Here is a 27,927-nt window from a genome sequence, read left to right on the forward strand (position 1 = left end):
TGAAGCAGAAATAACTTTTATTTATTTGATCATAAAGAGAAACTATGTAAAGGTGAAGCAGTTATCTACTGCATACAGCAGATGGAACAAAACTTCATTTGTTAAACAGAGTGTGCAGTAAATATTATAGTACAACTGATTAAAAAACAAATTTCCTAAAAATAGAAATTCAATTTGTTAGGCATTTGCTCTGAATAAGACTGGACCAGTCTTTCTCCTTCAAGTCCTATAAATAAGTGCTCAGCTTTAAAGCCCGCTGCTGGTGCAATGATGCGATTAATACATACAAAGACCGAAAGTAACACTACTTAGTTTCAGCTGCTTGAAGCACAATAAAAAGACAGCGTTCTACATCTTGTGCGGTGGTGGCAGACATGTGGACTGCACTTAACAGGATGATTTTAGCTGGTTGCACCAACGTCTCAAACTGATAAGTCAGCAAGCCCAAGTTCTAGAACTCTGACTAAAGAGCAAATGCTTAATGTTTTCTTCAACACTGCACAATAGACATTTCAGGACAGAACAGGAGAGATCCAGGCTCGCTGCACCCACACAATGTGGCAGCTGGCCTATTCTCCACTGACCAAGAAGTGAGTTGCAGATGTTGGATATTTCCTTTAAGTTTACAACAGAAGAAGTTTCATTTGGCCCTTAAGATGTAACGGCAGACGAGGTCCTGGTCTGCCCCATTAATGCTGATAACCAGGTTTGGTTCTCTATGGTGTAAACATTTCCACACCAGCATGTCAGTACATCAGGACAATTTGTTTAAAAAGTAATTATCTGGTATGCTAACTGATTTTCAGTTTAATTCAGTACTATGTTTGTGATCGTAGTCCAGATCCCACTACAGTTCTAGGGCTATATGAATAGTTTATATCACAAACAGGAAATGAATCACAAGACAGGCAGGATTCTCCAAGGGTAGTTGGCTCAAATGGTGCATGCCAAGAATGAAGCCTTCATCCGCTGTGTAGCTGTATGCATGTGCACATTTGAGATAGTTGTACCCTGAAAAAAGAGAGTGTGCGTGCTACCTGGTTCACCAGACTGGTGTCCATACATTATGGAGTGTTTACGCTAGCATGACAGGATGACACGTAGCTAAAAAGCTACCAGAATGAGCTTAGCAACAACATACTGGCTCTGCACTGCTGGGAATGCAGCAATAGTAATTCACAGCTCTACTAATATAAAGCTGACTGGAGTGAAGCAGTAAAGCATATACAGTATTTAAGAGCAGGCACAAATTGCTGTCTGCTGTATTCGTAACGTCTTTTTGGTCCATAAGAAGTTGATCATCTTTTTGCATGAGAGTCTGAGTCAAGTACTGCGAGTTCAGCTTTTGGCCCCGTTAACACTGTAGATGACTAATGAAAGACCCCATCCTTTGTTTATGAAATCCAAAAATATTCACAGTTTTCTTCCAGTTTCTACATCTTCTTTCTGGTCCCAGAGGGCTCTGCTACCCTTGTCATCGGAGGAAGACCATAGTCAGCAGACCTGACGAAACACAGAAGAAATGTTAACCCAGCAGTTCCCTCCGTCTTAAAGGGACTAATCATGAACATCATCCATATCTTTAAAACTTTCCTAAATAAGACTCAAAGTATATTTACTACATTTTTGGTAATATTGGTATTACTGTCATTAATTTTGAAATAGGGAGCACTTTTTTTTTGTTGAGTCAAGATATAGTGCTAAGAGCTCCTACTTTGGGTGACTGTCATATTCCCACAAGAAGCCTTCAATTGGATGAAGCACAGGAAGTGGGCGCCTGCTTTGTTAAGTGACACAGCTGTTGAGTAACACTCGGCTCACACGACCACCGTTTGTTCTGCTCATGCCAGGCTCTTTAGTCTCTTTGCTTAAGGTAGCTGCCTACGTGCTGGTGAAGCTGCACACATGGGGTGCTATAAAGCAGCTGTACAGGAGTCTCATTTTGCTTAAAGCAGCAGTCCACGTGCTGATAAAGCGGGACTCGTTGAGCACTATAAGAAAGTTATAGCTAGATTTCACACTAACATACATACTGTACTTAGTGATACTATATGGCATGCGTAAATCAAAATAACAAACAGTTGAACTTGATAGTACAATACATTTTATTTTTGTACAGCCAAAAATCACACAAGAAGTGCCGCAATGGGCTTTAACAGGCCCTGCCTCTTGACAGCCCCCCAGCCTTGACTCTCTAAGAAGACAAGGAACAACTCCCAAAAAAAACCCAGTAGGGAAAAAAATGGAAGAAACCTCGGGAAAGGCAGTTCAAAGAGAGACCCCTTTCCAGGTAGGTTGGGCGTGCAGTGGGTGTCAAAACAATACAATACACAGAACAGAACAAATCCTCAATACAGTATAAAAATAAAAAGTTTAGAAGTACGTGGCAGAATTTGACAATGGATGACATCACATGATATGATTTGGATTTGTTTAGAGTCCTGGAGACCTCATCCATCAAGCTGCCTCTCCCATTTGGCCATTCCACAGCTGAAACAGTGGAATACACAATGACATGTTACAAAAATCAATTTTGAATTTTAGTGCTCTGAAATAAAAATACACAAAACGATTCAGTGTTGGATGTGTTATTCAGTAAAATTAGGGAAATTTTCAATAGACTGGATACTTTTACAAGGTGTTTTATATAACATACTGCCATAAAAAAGGCAGCATTATTAAAGGCCTCAGCCATTGTGCGGTCACTTTTCTCACCCTTCAAAAGACAAAAAAAAAAAGATGATCTTGGATCTCTACATTTACTTTTATACCAGCTAACTGAACCGATGATCACTGGTACTAAAGAGCCTATCTTGGCAGCACCAGGTACAAGCTAATAAACAACCCTGATCAGGACACACACACACACACACACACACACAATTGTGCACATCTCTGGGAATGTGGGAGAAAAACTGGAGTATCTGGATTAAAAGACACTATAGAACATGCAAACTCCACACTTTTAATGACCAGGCAAAGGGATTTGAATCCAGGATGGAGGATCCTGAAGAAATCGGTATTAACCACAGCACCACCAGTCTGGTCAGTTACAATAAATTGGTAATGCAAACATTTAAGTACTTGATTTCTGAAAAAAAAAAACAACACAACATGCTAATCTTACCCAAAATATAGGCGCATACCAGCTTCTGCATCACGGTGACATGTAGGTACTGAGGAACTAAAGTGCTTTTCTCTTCATGAAGAGGCAACATAAGGGCGGTGACACAGGTAAGTCCAACCATGACATACAGGACAAAGAATGCTGGAGATGGAGCCCGTCCTGTGAAATTTAAAGTGAATGGTCAGTTCGCAAAATTGTCAGCGGGGCAATTGTTACTTCTTCGGGTAAAGCATGAGCAATATTTTACTTCAACACTATGACGTGCTAAAATATGGTGACAGTTTCTCTGTAACAGTTGACTAATTTTGGAGGGGGTGCAACTACTTAACCAAGCACAACTATCACAATCCAAGTTGCAATGATCCTTTTGCATGTCTGCAATGAACTGAAGTTTTAAAGCTAAAACTAACAATATACAACTGCAAAGCTGAGTCTTGGAGAACAAAATATTTAACCCTTGGAAAGACAACAAATAAGACAAATTAAATTCCATAGCATACTCTATTAGCTTATATAAAGAGGTCACTTAGATGGCGTTAATTAAACTCCATTGGCAGATTCGTTCAAATTATACTTTAATGGATTCTAATTTTTCTCTCCTGTATTTTAATGAATTGTAACTGTACTCTGTAATTTTAACTAAATGTAACAACTAGATTTATCCCAATTCTACTATACTGACATGTCATACTGATACTCTTCCCCATGTGCAATCAGTTCATTTCTACCCGTGCACACGGAAGTCTGTTTCTTGTGACTTCATGTTTTGAATGTTCTTTTATTTTTACATGTATTCTTACATACTTTGCAAAGGACCCAGTGATGTTGTGCTCTGTGTAGCACATTATATGAAATAAATGTTAAGGGAATGCTTTAGGACAAACAAGACAAATGGTAAAGACTCAGATCATATGGATGAGACAACCTCTTCTGAAACTGGAGAGATCAGGAGGACATCAAAACTATATATAAAGATGAGATCTTTGTATTTACTCTCATGGAGGACCTTGGATTAAGGTGCATCTTTGGGAGAACTAGGCCTCTTCCTCAATATGCAGCATGTTTGGGCTCATGTTTTTATCTAAACGTGAGACATCTAAGCAGGATGGTCCAGGCTGGACAGTAGAGATTTAGGGAAAAAAAATTAAAATGGTATAGTATTGCAATGTACTATCTTTTACTGAAGAAAGTATCAGGTCATTTTTTGCATTGTCTGTGGGAATTCAGAGGCAACACACCTTACTGGTAATTCCATCTGCATCCCATCATCACACTGCTTCCTCCTTCCTGTCAAAAGGCAAACTTTAATATTGGTGCTACTGCAAAGAATACAATACAAAATTATTTTGTCCAGGTTTCCGTTAATTATTTAGATTCATTTTGACTTTCACAAAGTTACGGGGAAGAAAGACCTTGATATGGGACGTGTAATTTTCAAAGTCACGTTAAAACTTATACTCTAGCATGGTGTACTCTGGGACTTTCTCTCCTCCGTCCGACAGTAGTGGTTCAAGCGGATTTTCCCAGTTTCTCTGTAAATTTCCTTCTGTTGCTCACGCGGATTTACAATAGTTGTTTGCAAAAAACTTTGTTAGTCATATTCAGCTGCAGTGTTCACAACATCATGACTGGTCAAATTTGGTCTCTGGGACGTGTACATCTGACCTAACCTTTTCCTAAATGTCCTTTTACTGCAGACAGTTTGACAGTGCTCAGCAAATTTTGTGTACGAATCTTTAAAAAAAAAATAATGTATGTAGTCCTGAGAATTGTAACTGCATTGACAGGCCTACTACAAACATAAGGACTCTTTTCACAAGGAATCACCCAGCCGTAAGGTCACAAAATGTACTGACGTACATCTGTTAAGGCTATTAAATGACCTTCCCAGCGATTTTCATTTGTAGACTTCATTTACTTAATATCAGACAGTCAGAAGCTGTCAACAGTGGAGTCCCATGAAGACTAGGTTTCTAAATCGACATTCTCAGCGAATCGCTTCTACTAGTCCACGACTCACAATGACTATCAAACAGGTCTGTTTTTGTATTTATTTGTTGAGGTGGGATCAGTGAGCTTACAACAAATGAGTGCTCTCTCTGAAGTACAATGCTTATAATGCAGAGATGACTGAATAATGAACACACATTTTTTTATGACCTTATAAACAAAAGAAAATCGTATGCGACAGATGTCCAGTGTTTTAAATATCATGACAGAACTAAAAGTAAAATAGGCCAAGACTGCAGGTGAACTCACCATAGCTGTTAACCCTTCGCACAGCACAGCCTTCACCAGTAGGCACATTTATTGGCTGTCAGAAAAATGGGTGAGCAAGACTACGCTGGAAGGCCTGTACATAATCACTAAATTTAACACGGCCTGAAATTTCAGTCAATAAATTGACATGGTTTGGCAAGGAGATCAGCAGCTGCAGCAGGCAATTTTGATATATCCTACGACTACAAGTCACACAGTGTGACATCAGCTTTATATACTGTAATTGAGCAGAGACTGGAGAGACTTGACAAAAAAAAAAAAAAGGCATTTGATAGATTGTGTGAAGGATAATGTAAATAGTAAGGTGGAAAAATTTAATTGTAAAGTGAGAGCTGCTGTTGACATAGTTGCACCTGAAAAGACAGTTAAAAAATCTTCTAGCATTGCTATTCCATGGAAGACCCAAAGAGTGTCTGATTTAAAAAGAACATGTCGTAGAGCTGAGCGTAAATGGAGGAAAACTAAACTAACTATCCACTATCAGATATTGAACATTAAAGTAACAGAATACAATAACACAGTCCATCTTGAGAGATGCTGCTATTTCTCTAATATTATAAATAACAATGCTAGTAATCCCAGAGTCTTATTCTCTACAATTGATCGTCTGTTACACCCAGGTAACACAAAGGAATGCCCCCAGAATACTTCCAGTGAAACCTGTGAGAACATTGCTGTATTTTTCAATCAAAAAATTAATGATATTAGAAATAACATATATCTCTCCAACACTGTGGATCCTCCCAAGCCCCGGTACTCCATTATAAACAAATTAAATTCTTTCACCAGGATAGGGTTTACCTGATTTATATAAAATTATTTCTCAACTGAGACCCTCCACTTGCATCCTTGACCCAATACCAACAAGTTTTTTTAAAGAAGTTTTAGGCGTGCTAATTGATAATATTCTCGACATAGTAAATTTGTCATTAAATACGGGGGTCTTCCCAGACTGTCTTAAGACTGCTGTAGTTAATCTTGACCCCTCTGCTTTTGAAAATTTTAGACCCATCTCTAACCTGCCCTTCTTAAGTAAAATCCTAGAGAAGGCAGTCATTATGCAGTTAAATGACCACCTCAATAAACATGCTATTCTTGATACATTTCAGTCAGGTTTCAGAACAAATCACAGCACAGAAACTGCACTTGTTAAAGTAGTAAATGGCATGTGGGTAAATGCAGACAGAGGCCATTTATCTGTTTTCATCCTCTTAGATCTGAGTGGCGCATTTGACACCATTGATCACAATATTCTTAGAAATCGCCTTAGTCAATGGGTGGGCCTCTCTGGCAGTGTCTTAAATTGGTCGGAATCCTACCTGGCAGGTAGAAAATTCTTTGTTAGTTGTGGTAATTACAACTCAAAGACACATGATATCCGATATGGTGTTCCACAAGGCTCTATCCTGGGTCCGCTGCTCTTCTCAATCTACATGCTTCCGTTAGGTCAGATTATCTCAGGTTACAACGTGAGCTACCACAGCTATGCTGATGACACACAGCTGTATTTATCAATAGCACCTGATGACACCAACTCTCTCGATTTATTAACACGATGTCTTACTTGTATTTCTGAATGGATGAATAGTAATTTTCTCAAGCTAAATAAAGAGAAAACATTCCTCTTTGCAGCACCTCTCAAGCTCCATCAAGTTGGATGGGAAGTGTCAGTGCACAGCCATTTTAAGATCTCTCCAGAGATGTTCAATCGGATTCAAGTCTGGGCTCTGGCTGGGCCTCTCAAGGACATTCACAGAGTTGTCCTGAAGCCACTCCTTTGAGACCTTGCCTGTGTGCTTAGGGTCGTTGTCCTGCTGAAAGATGAACCGTCACCCCAGTCTGAGGTCAAGAGCGCTCTGGAGCAGGTTTTCATCCAAGATGTCTCTGTACATTGCTTCAGTCATCTTTCCCTTTATCCTGACTACTCTCCCAGTTCCTGCCGTTGAAAAACATCCCCACAGCATGATGCTGCCACCACCATGCTTCACTGTAAGGATGGTATTGGCCTGGTGATGAGCGGTGTCTGGTTTCCTCCAAACGTGAGGCATGGCATTCACACCAAAGAGTTCAATCTTTGTCTCATCAGACCAGAGAATTTTGTTTCTCATGGTCTGAGAGTCCTTCAGGTGCCTTTTGGCAAACTCCAGGCGGGCTGCCATGTGCCTTTACTAAGGAGTGGCTTCCATCTGGCCACTCCACCATACAGGCCTGATTGGTGGATTGCTGCAGAGATGGTTGTCCTTCTGAAAGGTTCTCCTCTCTCCACAGAGGACCTCTGGAGCTCTGATAGACCATCGGGTTCTTGGTCAACTCCCTGACTAAGGCCGTTCTCCCCCGATTGCTCAGTTTAGATGGCCGGCCAGCTCTAGGAAGAGTCCTGGTGGTTTTGAACTTCTTCCACTTACGGATGATGGAGGCCACTGTGCTCATTGGGACTTTCAAAAGCAGCAGAAATTTTTCTGTAACCTTCCCCAGATTTGTGCCTCGAGACAATCCTGTCTCTGAGGTCTACAGACAATTCCTTTGACTTCATGCTTGGTTTGTGCTCTGACATGAACTGTGTCAACTGTGGGACCTTATATAGACAGGTGTGTGCCTTTCCAAATCATGTCCAATCAACTGAATTTACCACAGGTGGACTCCAATTAAGCTGCAGAAACATCTCAAGGAAGATCAGGGGAAACAGGATGCACCTGAGCTCAAGTTTGAGCTTCATGGCAAAGGCTGTGAATACTTATGTACATGTGCTTTCTCAGTTTTTTTTATTTTTAATAACTTTGCGAAAATCTCAAGTAAACTTTTTTCATGTTGTTATTATGGGGTGTTGTGTGTAGAATTCTGAGGAAAAAATGAATTTAATCCATTTTGGAATAAGGCTGTAACATAACAAAATGTGGAAAAAGTGATGTGCTGTGAATACTTTTCGGATGCACTGTAGTTGATCTTCTGTTGGCCCACTCAGTTCACATTTCATTTCTGTTTGGGTGCCATTTAAGGAAAGAAATGAAGAAATTCAGAGGAATGATGAAGAAACTCAGGGGAACAAATCTTAAAAAACAAGTCAATTAAAATTAATTCAAAAGAAGTTAATTAGCAGCAAAAACTGGTCACTAATTAAGAAAAGGGTTAGAATGAATATCAGCAGCCCTTGGGGCTGGTAGTTGGAGACCGCTGCGTGTAGATTGAATTACAGTACTTGTACTACAAAACATGCATTTTTAAAACATGATCATGAATTATGTTAATATTGTAATTTCCACCCCAGCATTCAATATGGTTACATATTCCAAATGGAGTGGTAGCTCACTGCATGTCTATGTCTTTCAATGGGTTTGCGGATGAGTACTGTTAAGGGAGTTAAGGACACAATGCAGTAACCTTTTTGGAATTAATCCCTCATGTTAGTAATATAATGGCAACAGTGGATTCGCAAAGTTTAGTGTGATCATATACATTAGGAGATGTACAGCTAGGAAATAGGAGTTATATTTTTATATTTTCTTCTGTGCTTGTTGAAGTTCAATGTGTTATACTTCCTCTTTATTAGAGAGTAGCGCATAAATGAAATAAAATGTGCAAAAGTGTTTTTATAACCCCTTGTCTATTTCTGTATACTCAGATTTTGCTCCTTCCCAGAACATCTAACAAATGATCTTGCACGCTGTCTTTTAAACATTTGTGTGGTTCCCAGGCCATATGGGCAGGAACAAATCCAAGAATAGTCTAATTTTGATAGACTAGGACATCTTGGCAATGGAAACTGCCTCTTTCAACTTGGAATGTCAAGTCACTAGCTGAAGAAGAAACCAGAACTTGGGTGAGAAGATGAAATTAGTTATAGTCACCATCACTTCTATGTGCAACAGTGGTTCTGAAACCAGGATTTGTGGTGAAGGATGGCAGTCTCAATCCTTCTTTAGAAAGGCCTTAAACATGTGCTGTTACATTTACAAGCTGGTGGTTGTAACATCAATGATTTTGCTTGGGTTGAAGGTCACCTTTAACTTCATGTACTGCGCAAATCTAACAACTATTGAGATTGTGCAGTCTTTTGAAATCCTTCTGGAGGAGACCATGCTGACGGCAGTGATATTATTTAACACTTAATGTCAGGAATACTTGTCTGCTGAGTTTTAAGTGACCCTGCATCTAGCGTATCAACTGAACAGATCTAGAAACCTTAAATGGAAATAAATGTGAAACACCAACTTCATTGTTTTATTTCTTTCAGTGTATAAGCAGTAATCCTCTATTAAAACACTATGGGAAGAGTGCAAAAAATGTTGACTTCAACTGAGGCAGAAGAAGCACTCTGATGAACTCCTGAACTTGTTTGATATACCCATTTTGGAGGAGGTAGTGATGAAGCATTGGCTGGAGGGATCCATCTCTATGGCTGAGGTATTCATAAAGGTCTGTAGTGTCTCCTCTTCTGGTCATGTTTTTCAAGCAGATTTGAAGGGTGTCCAGTTTGGGAACCTAAATGTTGCATCTCTTTTGTTTATAGATGAGATTTTCCTCTTGGTTTCATCAGACTGTGATAGCTGATGCAGACTGGAATGGTTTGCAGCATTTCCAAATGTGAGGTCTTTGTTCATTGAAGGTAAACAACTGCTCCAAGTGGAAGAGTGCAGGTGCCTCAGGGTCTAGTTTGGTAGAAATTATCTAGAGATTGGCCAATGAATCAGTGCAGCTGCAGTTTTTGAACACTACATTAGACCACATTGGAGAAACAACAGCACCGATTCCAACATGTCCATTCAAGTTGCCACCCACTACAAACACCTCTTCCTGAGGTCATCTAGGCATCACCTTTAAGTCCATGGTTAAAGAAGAAGTCCACGTGACATGACAGAAGTCCACATGACCGTCATTATAATATTCTTCCATGAGAACCCTGAATACCATGAGGACTGATTGAGGTCATTGAGGTTAGGTAGAAATGCCTAGTGGGGGCTGGGTGCTCTCATGGCCTCGGAACCCCTGCAGATTTTTTTTTTTTTCTCCAGCCGTCTGGAGTTTTTTGTTGTTTTTTTCTGTCCTCCCTGGCCATCGGACCTTACTTTTATTTTGTTAATTAGTGTTCCCTAATTTTAATTATTTATTTTGTCTTTTTTCTCTTTCTTCACCATGTAAAGCATTTTGAGCTACACTGTTTGTATGAAAATGTGCTATATAAATAAATGTTGTTGTTAAAGCTGTTCATATACAGATCAGTTTAAATCTCCACTGTTGCGTACAATCTCAAGCTGTGGGTAGTGACTGAAAGTATGAGATAACAAGTAGAAGAAACCAAAATGAGGCTCCTCTGTAGGACTGATATAGTTTAGCAATGCAGGAGGACATCTGAGTAAAACAACTGCGTCTCTAGATCAAGTCAGTTAAAGTGGTTAGGCATTTACCTACAGTCCCCATGGTTCCTGAGTGTATAAGGAATAGCTCACTGGTAGAAGACCAAGGGGCTGATGAATGACATGCTGCAGTGATTATATCTGTTGACTCTCCTAGGAGCATCTTGGTTTTTCCCCAAAAAGGACCCAAAAGAAGGTTCCTGGGGATAATGAGGCCTGGTTAGCCCACATCAGTGTGTTGCTACCAGGATCCTTTCCAGGAAGAGGGAAATTAAAATGATGATAAAGCATAAAACACTTCTTTTCCTAGACTAAGATATAAATGAGGAAATGTTTCCCTTGTCTTTGACGATGTGTAGTAAGTTGGTCTTTCTCTTCATTACGTAGGTGATCTGTCCTATCAGCATGTAACCATCTTCAATAAGATAGCATAGTTACACATTATTAATTACCTGGTGAATGTTTATAGTAAATGCAAAACAAGGTACTCACCTTGCTGGGGTGGGAGCATGTGAGCAGGACTCCAACCCTGTAACTCCTTTCTCAGTTGTTCCTTTTGACCTGTGCCGATTGCTCTCCTGCCTGGCTGTAGGATGGAAAGGACTTCTTTCCTACCCAACACAACACGGCGTTCTTCTTCAAAAACATCCATGCGGAATTTGTCTACAACTCCATAGTGCCGTGCACTGATATCTTTGTGTCGGATGACTCTGAGAGAAGAATTATGACATAATTTAAACTTTTTTTTCCACTGTAAACAATTTTAATTAAATAAATAAGGGATGATCTTGTCTAAATACATCAGAATGTCAGCACGTGAAGGGGTTGACATATTTATGATTTACTTTTGCCATTAGATTTTTCAGCCTTAGAATTCTTTCTGAATGACAGAATGTCATGGTGATTCACAGAATGGAGGATCATGAAGCAAATCTCTGCTTTTATACAAAGTATCTTTAGATATGTACATTGCTTGGTTAAAATTTCCCAAAATGTATTACAGAAAAATGGTTAAAATAAACCATAAAAAACACAGGATAAAGCAGTGAACAGATTTATTACATAACACACCTCACTGCAAGATACCTACACATGTCTTTTGCCCTACAAAATTGATCACTGAAGGGAAAATAAAAAAGTGAAGTGTTAAGCACATAATGGAGCAGAATGTCCTAAACAAAATATACTCAGCAAAAAAAGAAACATCCCTTTTTCAGGACTGTGTATTTCAACAATAATGTTTTAAAAATCCAGATAACTTCAGATCTTCATTGTAAAGGGTTTAAACAATGTTTTCCATGCATGTTCAATTAACCATAATCAATTAATTAACATGCACCTGTGGAATGGTCGTTAAGACCTTAACAGCTTACAGAAAGTAGACATTTAAGGTCACAGTTCTAAAAACACAGGACACTAAAGAGACTTGTCTACCGACTGTGAAAAACACCCAAAGAAAGATGCCCAGGGTCCCTGCTCATCTGCGTGAACGTGCATTAGGCATGCTGCAGGGAGGCATGAGGACTGCTGATGTGGCTAGGGCAATAAATTGCCATGTCCGCACTGTGAGACGCCTAAGACAGCGCTACAGGGAGACAGGAAGGACAGCTGATCATCCTCGCAGTGGAAGACCACGTGTAACAACACCTGCACAGGATCGGTACATCCGAATATCACACCTGCGTGACAGGTACAGGATGGCCACAACAACTGCCCGAGTCACACCAGGAACACACAATCCCTCCATCAGTGCTCAGACTGTCCGCAATAGGCTGAGAGAGGCTGGACTGAGGGCTTGTAGGCCTGTTGTAAGGCAGGTCCTTACCAGACATCACCAGCAACAACACCGCCTATGGGCACAAACCCACCTTCGCTGGACCAGACAGGAGTGGCAAAAAGTGCTCTTCACTGATGAGTCACGGTTTTGTCTCACCAGGGGTGATGGATGGATTTGTGTTTATCGTCGAAGGAATGAGCGTTACACCGAGGCCTGTACCCTGGAGCGGGATCGATTTGGATCGATGGCTAGGGCCATTCCCCCCAGAAATGTCCAGAAACTTGCACGTGCCTTGGTGGAAGAGTGGGGTAACATCTCATAGCAAGAACTGACAAATCTGGTCCAGTCCATGAGGAGGAGATGCACTGCAGTACTTCAAGCAGCTGGTGGCCACACCAGATACTGACTGGTACATTTGATTTTGAGGCTCCCTTCATTCAGGGACACATTGTGAAACATTTTTAGTTTATGTCTTATGGTGTTGACTCTTTTCGTGTTCATACAAATATTTACACATTAAGTTTACTGAAAGTAAAAACAGTCAGAGGACGTTTCTTTTTTTGCTGAGTATATATTCCTCTGATCATTTTCAAATATCAAAATACACTTGGGAACTCTTAAAGAAAAACTGAAGTTACTTTAAGCCTTTCACATGCCCAAGATGTTTCTGAATGAGTGATAATGTGTCACCTAATTAAACAATACAATCATTAAAAAGTAAAAATAATTCACTGGTAGTGAAACTGGTTGGAACACAAAAGGAAGCCCCATGGGTCCACCATTACTAAACTTGATAACCCCTGCGCCAGGGCTGAAATTGCAATTGTCTGTTGGAAGTCTGCAGGGGTTTTCTTATGACTTTGGTCTTTCTAAAACATTCATGTGTTTAGGTTAACCCTGATATAAGAGAGTGTGGGAGGATGAAGAGTGTGCTCTGTGACTTTCACTTAAAACAGCTGGGAAGGTGTCTGGTCCTCTGCAGGCCTAAATAATATTGGATTACTGTATACAGAATCAATAAATAGATGGACTGAAATTAATGCACTAATCATAAACATCTCTGCAAAGGCCTTTTTAGTCATTAGGTTAACTTAAGGAGTTTCAACCAACTTAAGCACTGCTGTGGCTATTTCTTTTGTTTTCTACCACTGCAACAAAGAAGCATTTCTGCAGTTACACTCCTGGTGAATTCTATGGCTTAGGTTTGCTTTCAGTCTTTTAAAGATGTATGCCAGACGCGCTTCTCCAAGTAGTCTTTGGAATGTTTTGTGTAATTTGCTTTCATGTTAAGTACTTTTACAATTCACACTGAATTTAAATGTGTAAGACTTTCTCCGTTTTATGTGCAAAGTTACTTGTAACTCTCTAGTTGGTCAGCTGCTATAGCAGACTCCAGTGAAAACTGAAAACTTACATGTCAATGCAGGAATTGGGCTTCACATAGCCTTCAGCATCTGCCACAGTGTACCGGGCTGGTGCAGTGCTAAGAACTGAAAAGAACAGACAAAAATATCAGGCCACACTGGAGAGTTTAAGTTCAGAAACTGTTCTCCTTTACTCTGAACACAACTAGATAAAATGACAGCAAATTTTGAAGGCTAAGACCAAAAATAGCAGTTCATGTTTCTTTGGTATAAAACAAGAAAACGTTTAAATCTGAATGTGTCCTAAAAAGAAAACAAACACATATAAAATTACAAGTGCATTAAGTGATTCAATTGTAATTAATACAAGAATGTGTGACCCGAGATGATCTCTTAGGTTTCTTTACAGTCGTGTCGTGTTTGCATTTTTTTTTTGTCTAGAACCCGCAGTGGCTGCAGGTTTTTGCTCCAACCCAGTTGCTTAATAAAAAGCGCTTATTGCTAAAGTAACACTTCTGCTTCACTTTAGTGATTTTGAGCCCTTATTGCTTAATTTTGTCTTAAACAGCTATTTTAAATGCTCCTTATTATCAATAACATGCAAATCACAAGAGACAGCAGCATTTCTCCATTTAGCTTATTTACATTTACACCTGTGTGTATTTATCTGCACTATTGGCTTTAATTAAATACTTGGAAGAAAAATGAAGAGAAAAAAGTGAAGGACTGAGAATTACTCGTCCATTTTAGCCTTCAAATCATTTGCATGATAGAAAGGGAAAGAAAATCTAGGATATGAGAATGACCTGACATAGCAGAGTTAATTTAATTTCATAGCTTGTTAGTGCTTTATTGGCAAGAATTGCTTTCTAATTAAGCAACCAGGTCAGAACAAAAACCTGCAGCCACTGCGGCTCTCCAGGACTGGGATTGAGGACCCCTGGTCTAGAACAATAAAGACATCACTAATTAATTTTCCTTTAGGAAGTGTTCACAATTAATGTGTCTTTTCCTGTTGTTGCCTGAAAGCAAAAAGTCAACTAGGGAGTTAAACACATATATTACAGCTCAGATTTAGATATAGATATATATATACATATATAGATAGATATAGATATAGATATATAGATATAGATATATAGATAGATATATATATATAGATAGATATATATATATAGATAGATATATATATATATATATATATATATATATATATAGATAGATAGATAGATAGATAGATATGTATATATATATATATATATATATATATATATATATATATATATATATATATATATATATATATATATATATATATATATATATATATATATATATATATATATAGAGTTAAAAATGTATAATGAAAAGTTCTTAATCCCACTATAGGAAAAACAAATGTCATAGTTGGAAAATACACAAACATAAAAATGTGTTATGTTTATTTTTAAATAAAACTCTTATCTGTGGTATTGAACTTAATTCTATTATTTATTTACACAAGACTATAAATATGGGTTTAGTGTGAAAATTTTTAAACTTTTAGCAGAGAGTGATTCAGCAATCAATTTAACTAAGACTATATTGTACGAATGTCTTAGGAGGAGATATTGTATGTCTGGGCATTAAGCTGGAGATATAGTTAACGCTACGAGACGAGTGCACTTTAGGACGCTGCTGCTAAGCAACAAGTATAAGGTCTATACTTGCATGCATATTTTTAAGTAAATCTGGAGGATTCCACCAGGTGGCAATGCAACGTTATTATGAGTCATTATGATGGGGAATATGTGATACTTATATTGACTATGTGAGAAATGGATGAAAAATAAAAACCACCATAAATAGATTTGCATGTCGGCATTTAAGTTTGATGATTTGCTTCACTGCATCGAATCATTCATCAAACATTGTAGCACGCAGATTTATCCTGTTGGAGCAGCATTGCAGCCTGTAGTCACATGTTGATAGTGAACAACGATGCTGACTTCTCCTGCCAAAACTGGAAAACACACACACACACACACACACACCACCCATATTTTTACTGGTGCCGCGACTCACGCATCGCATTAATTTCTGACGACGTGCTCAGAAGATGCAGCAAAAGAACGCTAGGAACAGGTGGCAGCCATGATGCGTGCGGTTATGCATACTGAGTGTGAAGTATAAACCGGCTCTTACACTGACATGTCACTGCTATCAGTTATTTTGTAGAAACTGTGACAGGAAAGCCCACATTTTCATGTCTCTCCACATACATGATAAACCACTGAAATCAAAAAAATATCAAAGGGGTTCTTTTTCTTTAAGAGCACTAGAAAACATCACAATGTACAACAGAAAATAAGTACCACTGCAAGTGTTTTCCTTTCTTGACTTCGGCCTGTTTCTCTCTGTCACTCTAACTTTGGTGCCTTTTATTTAACAGTAAGATTTGCCTCAGCTCTCCTGCCAATTCCAGACTTAGTGAGCCCAATGGAGTAAGACAATTTTAAACATATTTTTGATACTTTTTTTTTCCCCAAACCCTGAATGACAACGACGACGACTTACTACTACTACTACTACTGCCACCACCGTAAGGGCCAACAGACTAGAGCTGTCCCTAGTAGTGCCTGATGACTCTGCATCTTTGAGTCCTTGCCAGCCCACAAAAGCTTTACTTCTCTGGATCAGCTTTTATGCTGCTTGTCCATTAAACCATTTCATTCAATTCTCCTAAGGACTGGCATCCTGAAAGAATTGCATTTATCTAACTTTGGTTTCTTACTACCACACAATATTATTGCCAAATACTATTTATTAAACCTATACTTAAAACGACTTATATGGGAACTGCTCACATACATAGAATTTCATATTTTAAGCTAGCACTTTATCGTTACAGATTTTGTGCTACTCTCCTTGGTCCCTTTCACAACCTTAAGTAAACAGATATGCAAGTATCCTCTTGTGTCCCTGGGGAATTCAGCACACTGCATTTTAAAGGAACCACACAATAGAGGGCTGATCTTTCCCTAGCGCAGTCTTCCTTCACACTTGGCCTTGTGGGAAGCATATTTTGGTTTTTCTGCCTGCCCTTTTCCCACAATGGCAGCATTTTTGGTCTCTTGCTAGCTAAGCACCCTTTGATAGAGCGTGAAAATGCTACTTGTCCCCGAATGGGTCATCAATAGCACCCAATTACCCTTCCGTCATTTTTAATAATGTATGTAATGACCAAGTGTATTCAACACCAAATGACACCATGTGAAAAAGTATCTGCCCCCTAATTAAGTCAGTCCAGTTAAAGGGATAATTACAATCAGGCAGGCTTGACTACAGCCAGCACAGCTCAACAACAGCCTCACTGATTTTGAGCCTTACCATCAGAGTCAAGTACAATGTGCAAAGATCAAAAGACACTTCTGAAGTAATCTCAGAAAAGCTGTTGATATATATCAATTTGGAATGGGCTACAGCTGAAACATCTGAATGATTCCCAAGACACGTGAGAATGTTTTATGGATAGATTATACAACTGTGGAATGTTCTGAGCAAAATGTGTTCTGTTATGTCTGATATAAAGCAAGCACAGGCTTACACAGGAAATAAACATCCAAAATAGTGATGGTAGTGTGATAGTCTAAGGATGCTTGTGTGAATCTGGACTTGGATTACTTGCTATAGTTGAAGGAAATATTCTAAAAATTCTAAAGGGGAATAACTTTTCATCCATTATGTTTTTTTGGTAAGACACTCTTATATTTAATTCCTAAATTATTAGCATGCACATAAACAGGAAACCTAAAATCTCATGGAATTGACTTTCTGAATTGATGACCCACCTCTCCCCTCCATCATTAGTCAAGAATCCTGTCTTCAATTCAAAAAATCGACTCCCATGAAGCCTTAGTGGTCTTGTTTATATGCACGCTGATAATTCAGGAAGTACCAATATAACAATATTTTAGCAAAAAAGCAAGCATTTTGCAGGTTTTGAACATAATGTTCAGATAACAGGCATATGGATTATGCAACATGAGCAATGCAAGATATTTTTTCCATGAATGTTTTTCACATCATTTGCCCTTGTACAACACTGAACACTATTGCCTTCTATTACATCATGAACGTCTTTCTCTCCATTCTGCATAAAAACATGAGATTCATTTTTTTCTCGATCACCACTACAAAGTATAAAGTATGACACATTCCTGTAAGCATAGTTGGGTTATACAACTGAAAAAAATGATCCAAAACACAAAAGTAACTCTATATCAGAACTGCTGAACGAATTAAGAGTTTTGACTTTTTTTACACAGTGCCAAATTCTGTTAGATAGCACCAGCCACAGGGGATGCACAAACCAGGGAGTTTCTTCGTGCCAGTCTCAAGCCCGGATAAATGGGGAAGGTTACGTCAGGAAGGGCATCTGGTGTAAAAGTTTGCCAAATCAATATGCGGACAACAATACAAATTTCCACACTGGATCAGTTGAGCCCCGGGTTAACAAAGACCGCCACCAGTACTGTTAGCCAACAGGGTGCAGGCAGAAATTGGGCTACTGTGGGCCGAAGAAGGAGAAGAAGGGGGGGAGATGTGTCCGGAGGCAGGAGGAGAGGAGGAGAGTAAAAAGAGTGGAACTGAGGGTAGGAATTTTGAATGTTGGCAGTATGACTGGTAAGGGGAGAGAGTTCGCTGATGTGATGGAGAGAAGGAAGTTTGATATATTGTGCGTGCAAAAGACTAAATGGAAGGGGAATAAGGCCAGGTGGATTCAAATTGCTCTATCATGGTGTGGATGGGAGGAGAAATGAGGTAGGAGTTATTCTGAAGGAACCGTATGTCAAGAGTGTTTTGGGGTTGAAAAAGAGTGTCAGGCAGGGTAATGATTATGAAGCTGGAAATTGGAGGTGTGATGATTAATATTGTTAGTGCATATGCCCCGCAAGTTGTGTGTGCAATGGGTGAGAAAGAAGATTTCTGGAGTGAGCTGGATGAAGTGATGAACAGTGTACCCAAGAGACAGAAAGTGGTGATTGGAGTAGATTTCAGTGGACATGTTGGTGAAGAGAACAGGGGAGACGAGGAAGTGATGGATAGGTATGGTGTCAAGGAGAGGAATGAAGAAGGTCAGAGGATAGTGGATTTTGCCAAAAGGATGGACATGGCTGTGGTGAATACGTATTTTAAGAAGAGGGAGGAACATAGGGTTACGTACAAGAGTGGAGGAAGATGCACACAGGTAGATTACATCCTATGCAGAAGAGTTGATCTGAAGGAGATTGAAGACTGCAAAGTGGTGGCAGGGGAAAGTGTAGTTAAGCAGCATAGGATGGTGGTCTGTAGGATGACGTTGGAGATCAAGAAGAGGAAGAGAGTGAGGGCAGAGCCAAGGATCAAATGGTGGAAGTTGAAAAAGGAAGACTGCAAGGTTGAGTTTAGGGAGAGGTGAGACAGGCACTGGGTGGCAAGGAAGAGTTACCAGACAGCTGGGAAACAACAGCAGATGTAAACTACAGTACATATGGAAAGAGGAAGGAGGAAAAGGAACCCTGGTGGTGGAATGAGGAAATACAGGAGAGTATACAGAGGAAGAGGATGGCAAAGAAGAAGTGGGATAGTCAGAGAGATGCAGAAAGTAGACAAGAGTACAAGGAGATAAGGCGCAAGGTGAAGAGGGTGGTGGCGAAGGATAAAGAAAAGGCGTATGATGAGTTGTATGAGAGGTTGGACACTAAGGAGGGAGAAAAGGACCTGTACCGATTGGCTAGACAGAGGGACCGAGCTGGGAAAGATGTGCAGCAGGTTAGGGTGATAAAGGATAAAGATGGAAACGTACTCACAAGCAAGGAGAGTGTGTTGAGCAGATGGAAAGAGTACTTTGAGAGGCTGATGAATGAAGAGAACGAGAGAGAGAAGAAGTTGGATGATGTGGAGATAGTGAATCAGGAAGTGCAACGGATTAGCAAGGAGGAACTAAGGACAGCTTTAAAGAGGATGAAAAATGGAAAGGCCGTTGGTCAGGATGACATACCTATGGAAGCATGGAGGTGTCTACGAGAGATGGCAGTGGAGTTTTTAACCAGATTGTTTAATGGAATCTGATGCCCGAGGAATGGAGAGGAAGTGTACTGGTGCCGATATTTAAGAAAAAGGGGGATGTGCAGGACTGCAGTAACTACAGGGGAATAAAATTGATGAGCCACAACATGAAGTTATGGGAAAGAGTAGTGGAAGCTAGGTTAAGAAGTGAGGTGATGATTAGTGAGCAGCAGTATGGTTTCATGCCAAGAAGGAGCACCACAGATGCAATGTTTGCTCTGAGGATGTTGATGGAGAAGTTTAGAGAAGGAGTTGCACTGCGTCTTTGTGGACCTGGAGAAAGCATATGACAGGGTGACAAGAGAGGAGCTGTGGTATTATATGAGGAAGTCAGGAGTGGCAGAGAAGTACGTAAGAGTTGTACAGGATATGTACGAGGGAAGTGTGACAGTGGTAAGGTCTGTGGAAGGAGTGACAGATGCATTCCAGTTGGAGGTGGGATTACATCAGGGATCGGCTCTGAGCCCTTTTTTATTTGCAATGGTGCTGGACAGGTTGACAGACGAGATTAGACAGGAGTCCCCATGGACTATGATGTTTGCTGATGACATTGTGATCTGTAGTGATAGTAGGGAGCAGGTTGAGGAGACCCTGGAGAAGTGGAGATATGCTCTAGAGAGGAGAGGAATGAAGGTCAGTAGAAACAAGACAGAATACATGCGTGTAAATGAGAGGGAGGTCAGTGGAATGGTGAGGATGTAGGGAGTAGAGTTGACGAAGGTGAGTTTAAATACTTGGGATCAACAGTACAGAGTAATGGGAATTGTGGAAGAGAGATGAAAAAAGAGAGTGCAGGGTGGAATGGGTGGAGAAGAGTGTCAGGAGTAATTTGTGACAGATGGGTATCAGTAAGAGTGAAAGGGAAGGTCTACAGTACAGTAGTGAGACCAGCTATGTTATATGGGTTGGAGATGGTGGCAATGACTAGGATGGATAGGATTAGAAATGAGTACATTAGAGGGTTAGCTCAAGTTGGTCGGTTGGGAGACAAAGTCAGAGAGGCAAGATTGTGTTGGTTTGGACATGTGCAGAGTAGAGATGTTGGGTATATTGGGAGAAGGATGCTAAGGATAGAGCTGCCAGGGAAGAGGAAAAGAGGAAGGCCTAAGAGAAGGTTTATGAATGTGGTGAGAGAGGACATGCAGGTTATGGGTGTAACAGAACAAGATGCAGAGGACAGAAAGATATGGAAGAAGATGATCCATTGTGCCGACCCCTAATGGGAGCAGCTGAAAGAAGGAGAAGCATTGTTCAATCTTTTTGTATAAAATGTGTAATTTATTCACTTGTGTACTTTATCTAATATTAGCTGACCCCCGCGGTCTCAGATTAGCATGAATATATCGCTCCTGCTTGCAAACTATGATTCTTAGTGTGATGAGAGAAGTTGCAAAATCAACCGGAATGTTAAAGCAAATTATAGAAAAACACCCGCTCTAAATCCGTGAAGTAGTTCTCTCGTGAAAAGCGGGCAGACATACAGACAGACAAACATTACATTTTGTATATACAGTGATTAGATTTTGGTTGAAGACATTCAGCATCAGAAGTTTGTAATAATCAAGAAGTAACAGTCTGTGTAATTTTATTTGTTGTCAAAGTTAATGCTAAACGACAATGTATGTCTGTGTGCTGGTTGACGTCACAGTATCTCGATTGTCAAAAAAGTAAAACCTCACATTCAATTGGATATATTTGATATAATAAACACATTTGATTTGTGTCTACAAGACCTAACATTTCTTGTTTTGTCATACATTTACACGGATCGTTGTAGACATGGAACAAACATTAAATGTATGTATTTCAAATAATGATATATTATTACTTATATATCTCCTTACAAGCCTTTGCCATGTAAAATCTTCAATGCAGACTTGAGCTGTGAGAGGATTCGAGCTGCTGAGACATTTCAGGGAGAACAAAAATCTTCACAGGCTTTGGGAATTCTACTGTTAAGCAGAATGCAAGTAAATAATCAAACATGTAATTGTAAACACATAGGTTTATAGGCATGTAGGATTATTCTGATTATATTACATTTACAGGTGTTGACAAATTTATTTTCTCTGTTCATTATAAATACATGGTCTTAATTTACATTAACTGAATTAAAAATCAGTGGCACTGAAATGTACTCACTTAGATGCATTGTCGTTCTAATATTAATATCCAACATAATTTATTCCAATCAAAGTCAGCACTTACTCTTAAATTTAACAATAAATCCATAGGGGTTGTAGAGTGTGAGGACTTGTTTGTGGCTGGTTTGGTCTTCTGCATAAAATGTTAGTTCTGCTGGAAACAGAAAAATCGGTAGTTTCCCCTGAGGTGCAGTGCCAGCTGGGTTTTCAAAGCCTGTTGTTGTGACCTCTGATCTTGCAGTCCTGCCCAGACTGTGGTCCAGGTCACGCCACTTGCCTCCTCTTTGAGTTGTCTGGCTCATCTGCTGCACTTAGGGAAAGCACATTCTAGACTTTATGGAATATTATGCGCATGGTGCCCCAGATGTGACAACTAGGAAAAAAGAATAAAGAATTTAGAAACAAAAAAAAAACATTTTTAAAGATGCTTAATAGGATAAGGGGGTCATGGGGTTTACCACACACATATCTGCGCTCACACTGAATCAAATTAGAGTCATTGCTTAATCAATTTAGTTAGCCAGATAAAGAAATCAATGTCTTATTTTCACTGACCAATACTATAAAATGTTTTTGTGTACCTTTGTTCAAAAAGGTAAATGCTCTGTTGAACTGACCAAGTCAAATACCCTACACTACATTCTATTTATATTATTGCTATCAGAGTAATAAAAACTCCAGTTAAAAGCAAATTATTTAACTCTTAGTCTCAGTTCTATGTAGGAGAGTTCTGTTTTATTATACAAGGATAACTATTTAACAAATAAAGTAAAAATTACAGTCAGCAACAAACACAATTTTTGATGACAAAAATAATGCTAAATAAAACAAAGAATTGATCAATTGATTGATTGACAGCAATCAGTCCACAGAAGGCTTCACTACCTGAATGGTTTTATTTTAGCCATACTGATAATTATACATCCTTCCTATTTCCTGGGTGGAGTGGTTTACTCTGAGGCTAGGGGTTTGCACTGGTAATTGGAAGGTTGCTGGTTCAAATCCCGTAAACGCCAGAAGTGACTCCTAGGCGCTATATCAAATACAGGCCATTTACCATTTGAACAAGGTGCTTAACCTACAGTTGCTCGGCCCTGGGTATTATGTTAATCTGCATCCAGTCCTGCAAGTAGGCCCTCCAACCTGCAGGGAACAACCCGGGGGTTGGTGGCAGAATTGCCACTCCAGCCACCATAAATAAAACCTCACACTGTTCCATTCCATCTGAACTAATGTGATGCTGAGGTGTCACCCATTGCATGGCTGCACTCGGGTCCTAACATGGGATCCTGAGTTGGTTTGTCATGTGGTGGGTGCGGCAATGTGCTGTATCAGCAAGTGCTCCTAACTTCTCCTCTGTCTCTCTATTTTCTAAGCCAGCATTATCCTACACTAGGATATGAAGACCTAAAGTCTACGAGAACAACTTAGGAACCAACTTTGATGGCTCATCAGGCAACTGCAGGGTATACAGTTACTCAAACTGGAGAAATTTAGAGTGAGCAGTTAACCTAACATGCGGATATTGTGATGTGTAGGAGGATAGCAAACTACCTTGAAAAAAAAAATGAATGCAAAGATGAGGTGAATGTGCAAACTACACTGACAGACCAAGCTGACATGTGAACTCACACCCCATAATGAAACTCTACTTTTCTCAGCCATTGATTATTGAACTTGCTAAGGTGAGGGATCTGCTGTGAGCAGACAACTATATTGGGCACAATGGAGAAACCAACCCCGGATGGATCATCTTTTCATTGCATGGTACCACATGAGCCTAACATGAATGTCTTTAAGATACAGGAGACAAACTATGAGCCCCTAAAAAAACAACTCAAGCAAACATGGAGACAATATGCGAACTTCACACATCTATTGGAGTAACCAGACCAGGGACTGAATTTGGAGCTGTGAGGCCACAGCAGTAATCAATCCTCCCCTATACTGCTGATTTTTTTTATTTGTATATATATATATTTGTATATATATATTTGTATATATATATTTGTATATATATATATTTGTATATATATATATATATATATTTTTTTTTAATAAGGCAGATGTTACAATCGGTACCACTGGTAATTTACTGCTCAAGGAGAACAGTTTGGTTCCTCATTAGACTTCTCTGGGGAGTCTGCATGATCTCTCGCTGTTCACATGCTTTTCTTCAAGAAAAATACTAGCAGTTGTAAATTAACTCGGTATATGTTTGAAAATATGAATTAGTATACAAAACATGTAATCGTGCAGCATCAAGTGGCATAGTGGGTACGGCATTGGACTTCAAGCCCTGATGTAATGCATTCAAATCCTGTTACTGGCACCACGTGACCATGAGCAAGCCACATCACCTGCCTGTGCTCCAAATGAAAAAAACAAAAGAAATGTAAACAATTGTACTGTAACTCAAATGTTGTATGTTGCCTTGGAGAAAGGTGTCACCCATATAATAAGCAGTAACAGTATAACTTAAAGTGAATCTGCATTCTTTCCAAAACTGGGTGACTTCAATATACACATTATTGCAGGTATAGGTTCTGATTTCTCATGATCGTGACACAAAAAAAACTGGATCCAGACAACTGTACTTCATGTAGTACCTATAATTATTGCACAGCCATCAGGTGCTTCAGAATGTAGGTCATAATTTGCAACTTAAATCTTTACAATGTGATTTAAATACCATTCAGATAATAAAATAGTAAGAGACGAGTATGGAAAGAAAACTGGAGAACATTTACAACTTTGAATAGAACAATTCTATCCAAACAACGCAGAATTGTACAAATTACCACCAGATGTGTAGTTAGGTTGACTGGAAAAAAATCTACTTTGGTTAATAAAAGGGACTACGGATGTTCATAGACGCACGTCAGTGTCCTCTGGTGTACTACCGTCTCACATCTTGCTCCTGATTCTCTCGGGTTCGGTTCCGCCCTCTAGTATCAGGAGAAAGTTTTGTGGTGCGATGAAGAATATAAAGGTATGTGGCTGTTTTTCGACACATACCGGCGTTAGCGGCTCAAAACTAATTTGGTTCTTTCCATTCTTTTCTGGCACTAGGTAAACGCCTACATGTTTGATTTGAATTCTTTCTTCGTAAAGCGTTCTCGATTTGATGTTGGCGCTATTCACCGTTGTATTAGAACAAGCGGCATTTAAATGTGCACTGATTGCATCTTAAGGCGAAATAAGACCCGGAGCCCAGAATACAAAAGGCCAGAGTTGTGGTCTATGGGGCAGCTGCAAGGAGTTGCATATCTGAGGTGCTGCACGAATGCCACCACCCAAAACGTCATTGCATCCAGGATATTTTTCACTCGTCAAACTGACACTGACATAAACAAGCGTACCTTCACGTCTGAAAAAGTACCTTCGCTACACCAGCGCGCTTCTGGACGCTCATAACTGACTACAGACACTCTTGCCATTACACCTACCGCTCAAATTTCTATTACCGAAGATAAGCATATATGTTTTATTACCCGTCATCTACAGTTTCTTCTTGTCCGCAATCCTTCATGTCTTGTTCTTCAACAGCAATTTACACAAGTCGCAAACGTCCTTACCCTCGGATTGGACCGCCGTAATTTAACATACTGACTTTATTGGCTCTGCCAAATGTCCATCAGCCGATTTCCGTATCAGTTAAAGCATAAAAGTGCTCGCCCTGTTTTGGTATCTATTGGGTCATGTGTAAAGGGGTGTGACAAAAATACCGAATTTCCATTGGATACAGTGAATGTTGACATCCGGGGTCCAACCTCCTAAGTGCTCTATGCAGTAAGGACGAGACTCTTCTCAGCGGTGGATGTCTGCTAATGTAATTATTATACGTGTACGTGATTCAAATCCATGGTGTGTCTGATTTTATAGTAATTACGGAGCAACGAATACATTTATTCTGAATCCTCGTGGTATTCTGCAGGAAATGCCAGGATATTTTAGGATCATCAGCCCGGACTTACACATCCAAAATGTAATACGTGAATTGTCGTCTTAACAGTCACAAAAAATGTTATTATAAAAATTCACTTACCACAAAATAAGATTTGTTTGTTGATTGTGGTTTTTAAAACCTGGAATTAATGTGTAATAAGGCCACTTTTGTGATCTTGGACGAGAAGGGTAGTCAATGTGAATGCTGTTTTTCAAAGCAGTGAAGCACGTAAGAACGTAACAAATCTGACAAACGATTGTAGACTATTCAGTCCATCAAGCTTCTTTGTTTAGCTAATAGCTAAGCTGTCCCAATATCTCATCCTGACATTTCTGAAAGGCTGTCTAGGCTTCTGCTTCAACTCCATGTCCTAGTAATTTAAGCAGATTCCCACTCTGAGTAAGAAGTGTTTCATGGCTTCAGTCTTAAATGCACTTCCCCTTAATTTCTATTGGTGTGCTCGAACACGAGTCACCATTAAGATGAAAGAGTTTTGCTGATGTACTTTATCAATGCCTTTGAGAATTTTGAAAATCTGGATTTGGAAAGAAAGCGGGTTTAATCTGGTACAGTAGGACATGTTCTTAAATCCTGGGATGCACCTGGCTGTCCCTCTCTACACAGCCTCAAGTGCTGCTGTGTCTTTTTTGTACTGTGATGATTCGAGCAGCACACAATAAGCCAGATGTAGTCTAACTAATGCATTATATACTCCAATCATAACGTCCCTTCATTTGTATTCAATAGTTTTTTTAACCTAACATTTTATTTTTGCCTTTTTAATTGCTTCTTCACATTTTTCTTTTTTTTTTTTATTAATTTTATTACAATCCATACATAGTAATCAAGTTTTTACAAAATCAAGAATTATGTTAAGAACAGATCGATCCCCACCCCTCTTCTTCACATTTCTTAGATGTTGAAAATGTTGTGTCAACATAAGCCCCTAAATCCTTTTCAGAGACTGCTTCTTGTAGGACAATGTCTTCCACCTTGTATTTATAATTGATGTCCCAACTGCCCACGTGTAGCACTTTGTACTTTTCTACATTTTCCAAGTGTTTGCCCAGTTCTGAAGCTTATCCAGGTCTTTTTGAATTGTTTTACTGCTACCTCATTATCTGCTATTCCTCCAGTTTTAGGATTATCTGCATACTTTCCAAGTTTACTAACTACACAGAATTTTATGTTATTAATAAAAATCAGAAAAAGAAACGGTCCATTGACAGACCCCTGAGGGACTCTACTGATGACCTCACTCCACGTGGAGCATTCTCCACTTATCTGTACTCTTTGTCTCTTGATAGTTAAACCAACTAGAGATCCAGTTTTGTAGGTTACCTCTGATGCCTACAGCTTCTCATTTCGGCATTCATCATCAGTGTAGGAATGTATCAAAGGCTTTTTGAAAGTCTAAGTTAATTATATGCTTTGTTTTTGTCAACTACTCCATTTACCTCTTCAAAAAAATCTAAAATATCTGTTTGGAAGTATCCACCTCTCATAAACCCATGCTGGCTGTTACTTAGTACATTATTGTCATATACAGTAGGTGTGTTTATAATATTTCTTACTATAGTTTCCATAATTTCGCATGGTACAGAAGTAACATTTCAAAACCTAGAAAATGTTCAGCTCAGTTTATATTTGTTTAATGTCGTTTTTACAAGCTCTGACATTTCCAAATATCAATAGTAAAGATCTGAATCTTCCCAAGATGCTAATCTTACCTACAAACGTGGCAAGCTGTTCCATACAAAAGTGATGTTAAATAAAATTTTGGCACCCACCCTACTTTCTTTTTTTTTCATAATTTTAATCACTTCAATAAATTCAATCTTTTCT

General features: G+C 39.3%; 1 protein-coding gene across 1 annotated transcript; it reads right to left on the bottom strand.

Moving 5' to 3' along the window:
- Positions 1–25,735, bottom strand: LOC120525148 (motile sperm domain-containing protein 1-like). Its single transcript, XM_039747212.1, has 6 exons — positions 25,628–25,735; positions 22,198–22,506; positions 13,950–14,025; positions 11,251–11,468; positions 3,128–3,286; positions 1–1,503 (listed from the first exon to the last, which is right to left on the bottom strand). Exons 2-6 carry the CDS (start codon positions 22,433–22,435, stop codon positions 1,475–1,477), a joined length of 720 nt encoding a protein of 239 aa, XP_039603146.1. The 5' UTR covers positions 22,436–22,506; positions 25,628–25,735; the 3' UTR covers positions 1–1,474.
- Positions 25,736–27,927: the final 2,192 nt, after the last annotated feature.

Source organism: Polypterus senegalus, chromosome 3, assembly GCF_016835505.1.
Source record: "Polypterus senegalus isolate Bchr_013 chromosome 3, ASM1683550v1, whole genome shotgun sequence".
Classification (NCBI taxonomy): Eukaryota; Metazoa; Chordata; class Cladistia; order Polypteriformes; family Polypteridae; genus Polypterus; species Polypterus senegalus.

Excerpts from the sequence above, each read along its gene's own strand:
- LOC120525148 (XM_039747212.1), bottom strand. The coding sequence starts at position 22,435 with ATGAGCCAGACAACTCAAAGAGGAGGCAAGTGGCGTGACCTGGACCAC. Across the intron at positions 3,287-11,250 it reads CATGCTCCCACCCCAGCAAG|GACGGGCTCCATCTCCAGCA; the intron begins GTGAGTACCTTG and ends TAAATTTCACAG. Across the intron at positions 1,504-3,127 it reads GGTATGCGCCTATATTTTGG|GTCTGCTGACTATGGTCTTC; the intron begins GTAAGATTAGCA and ends GTGTTTCGTCAG.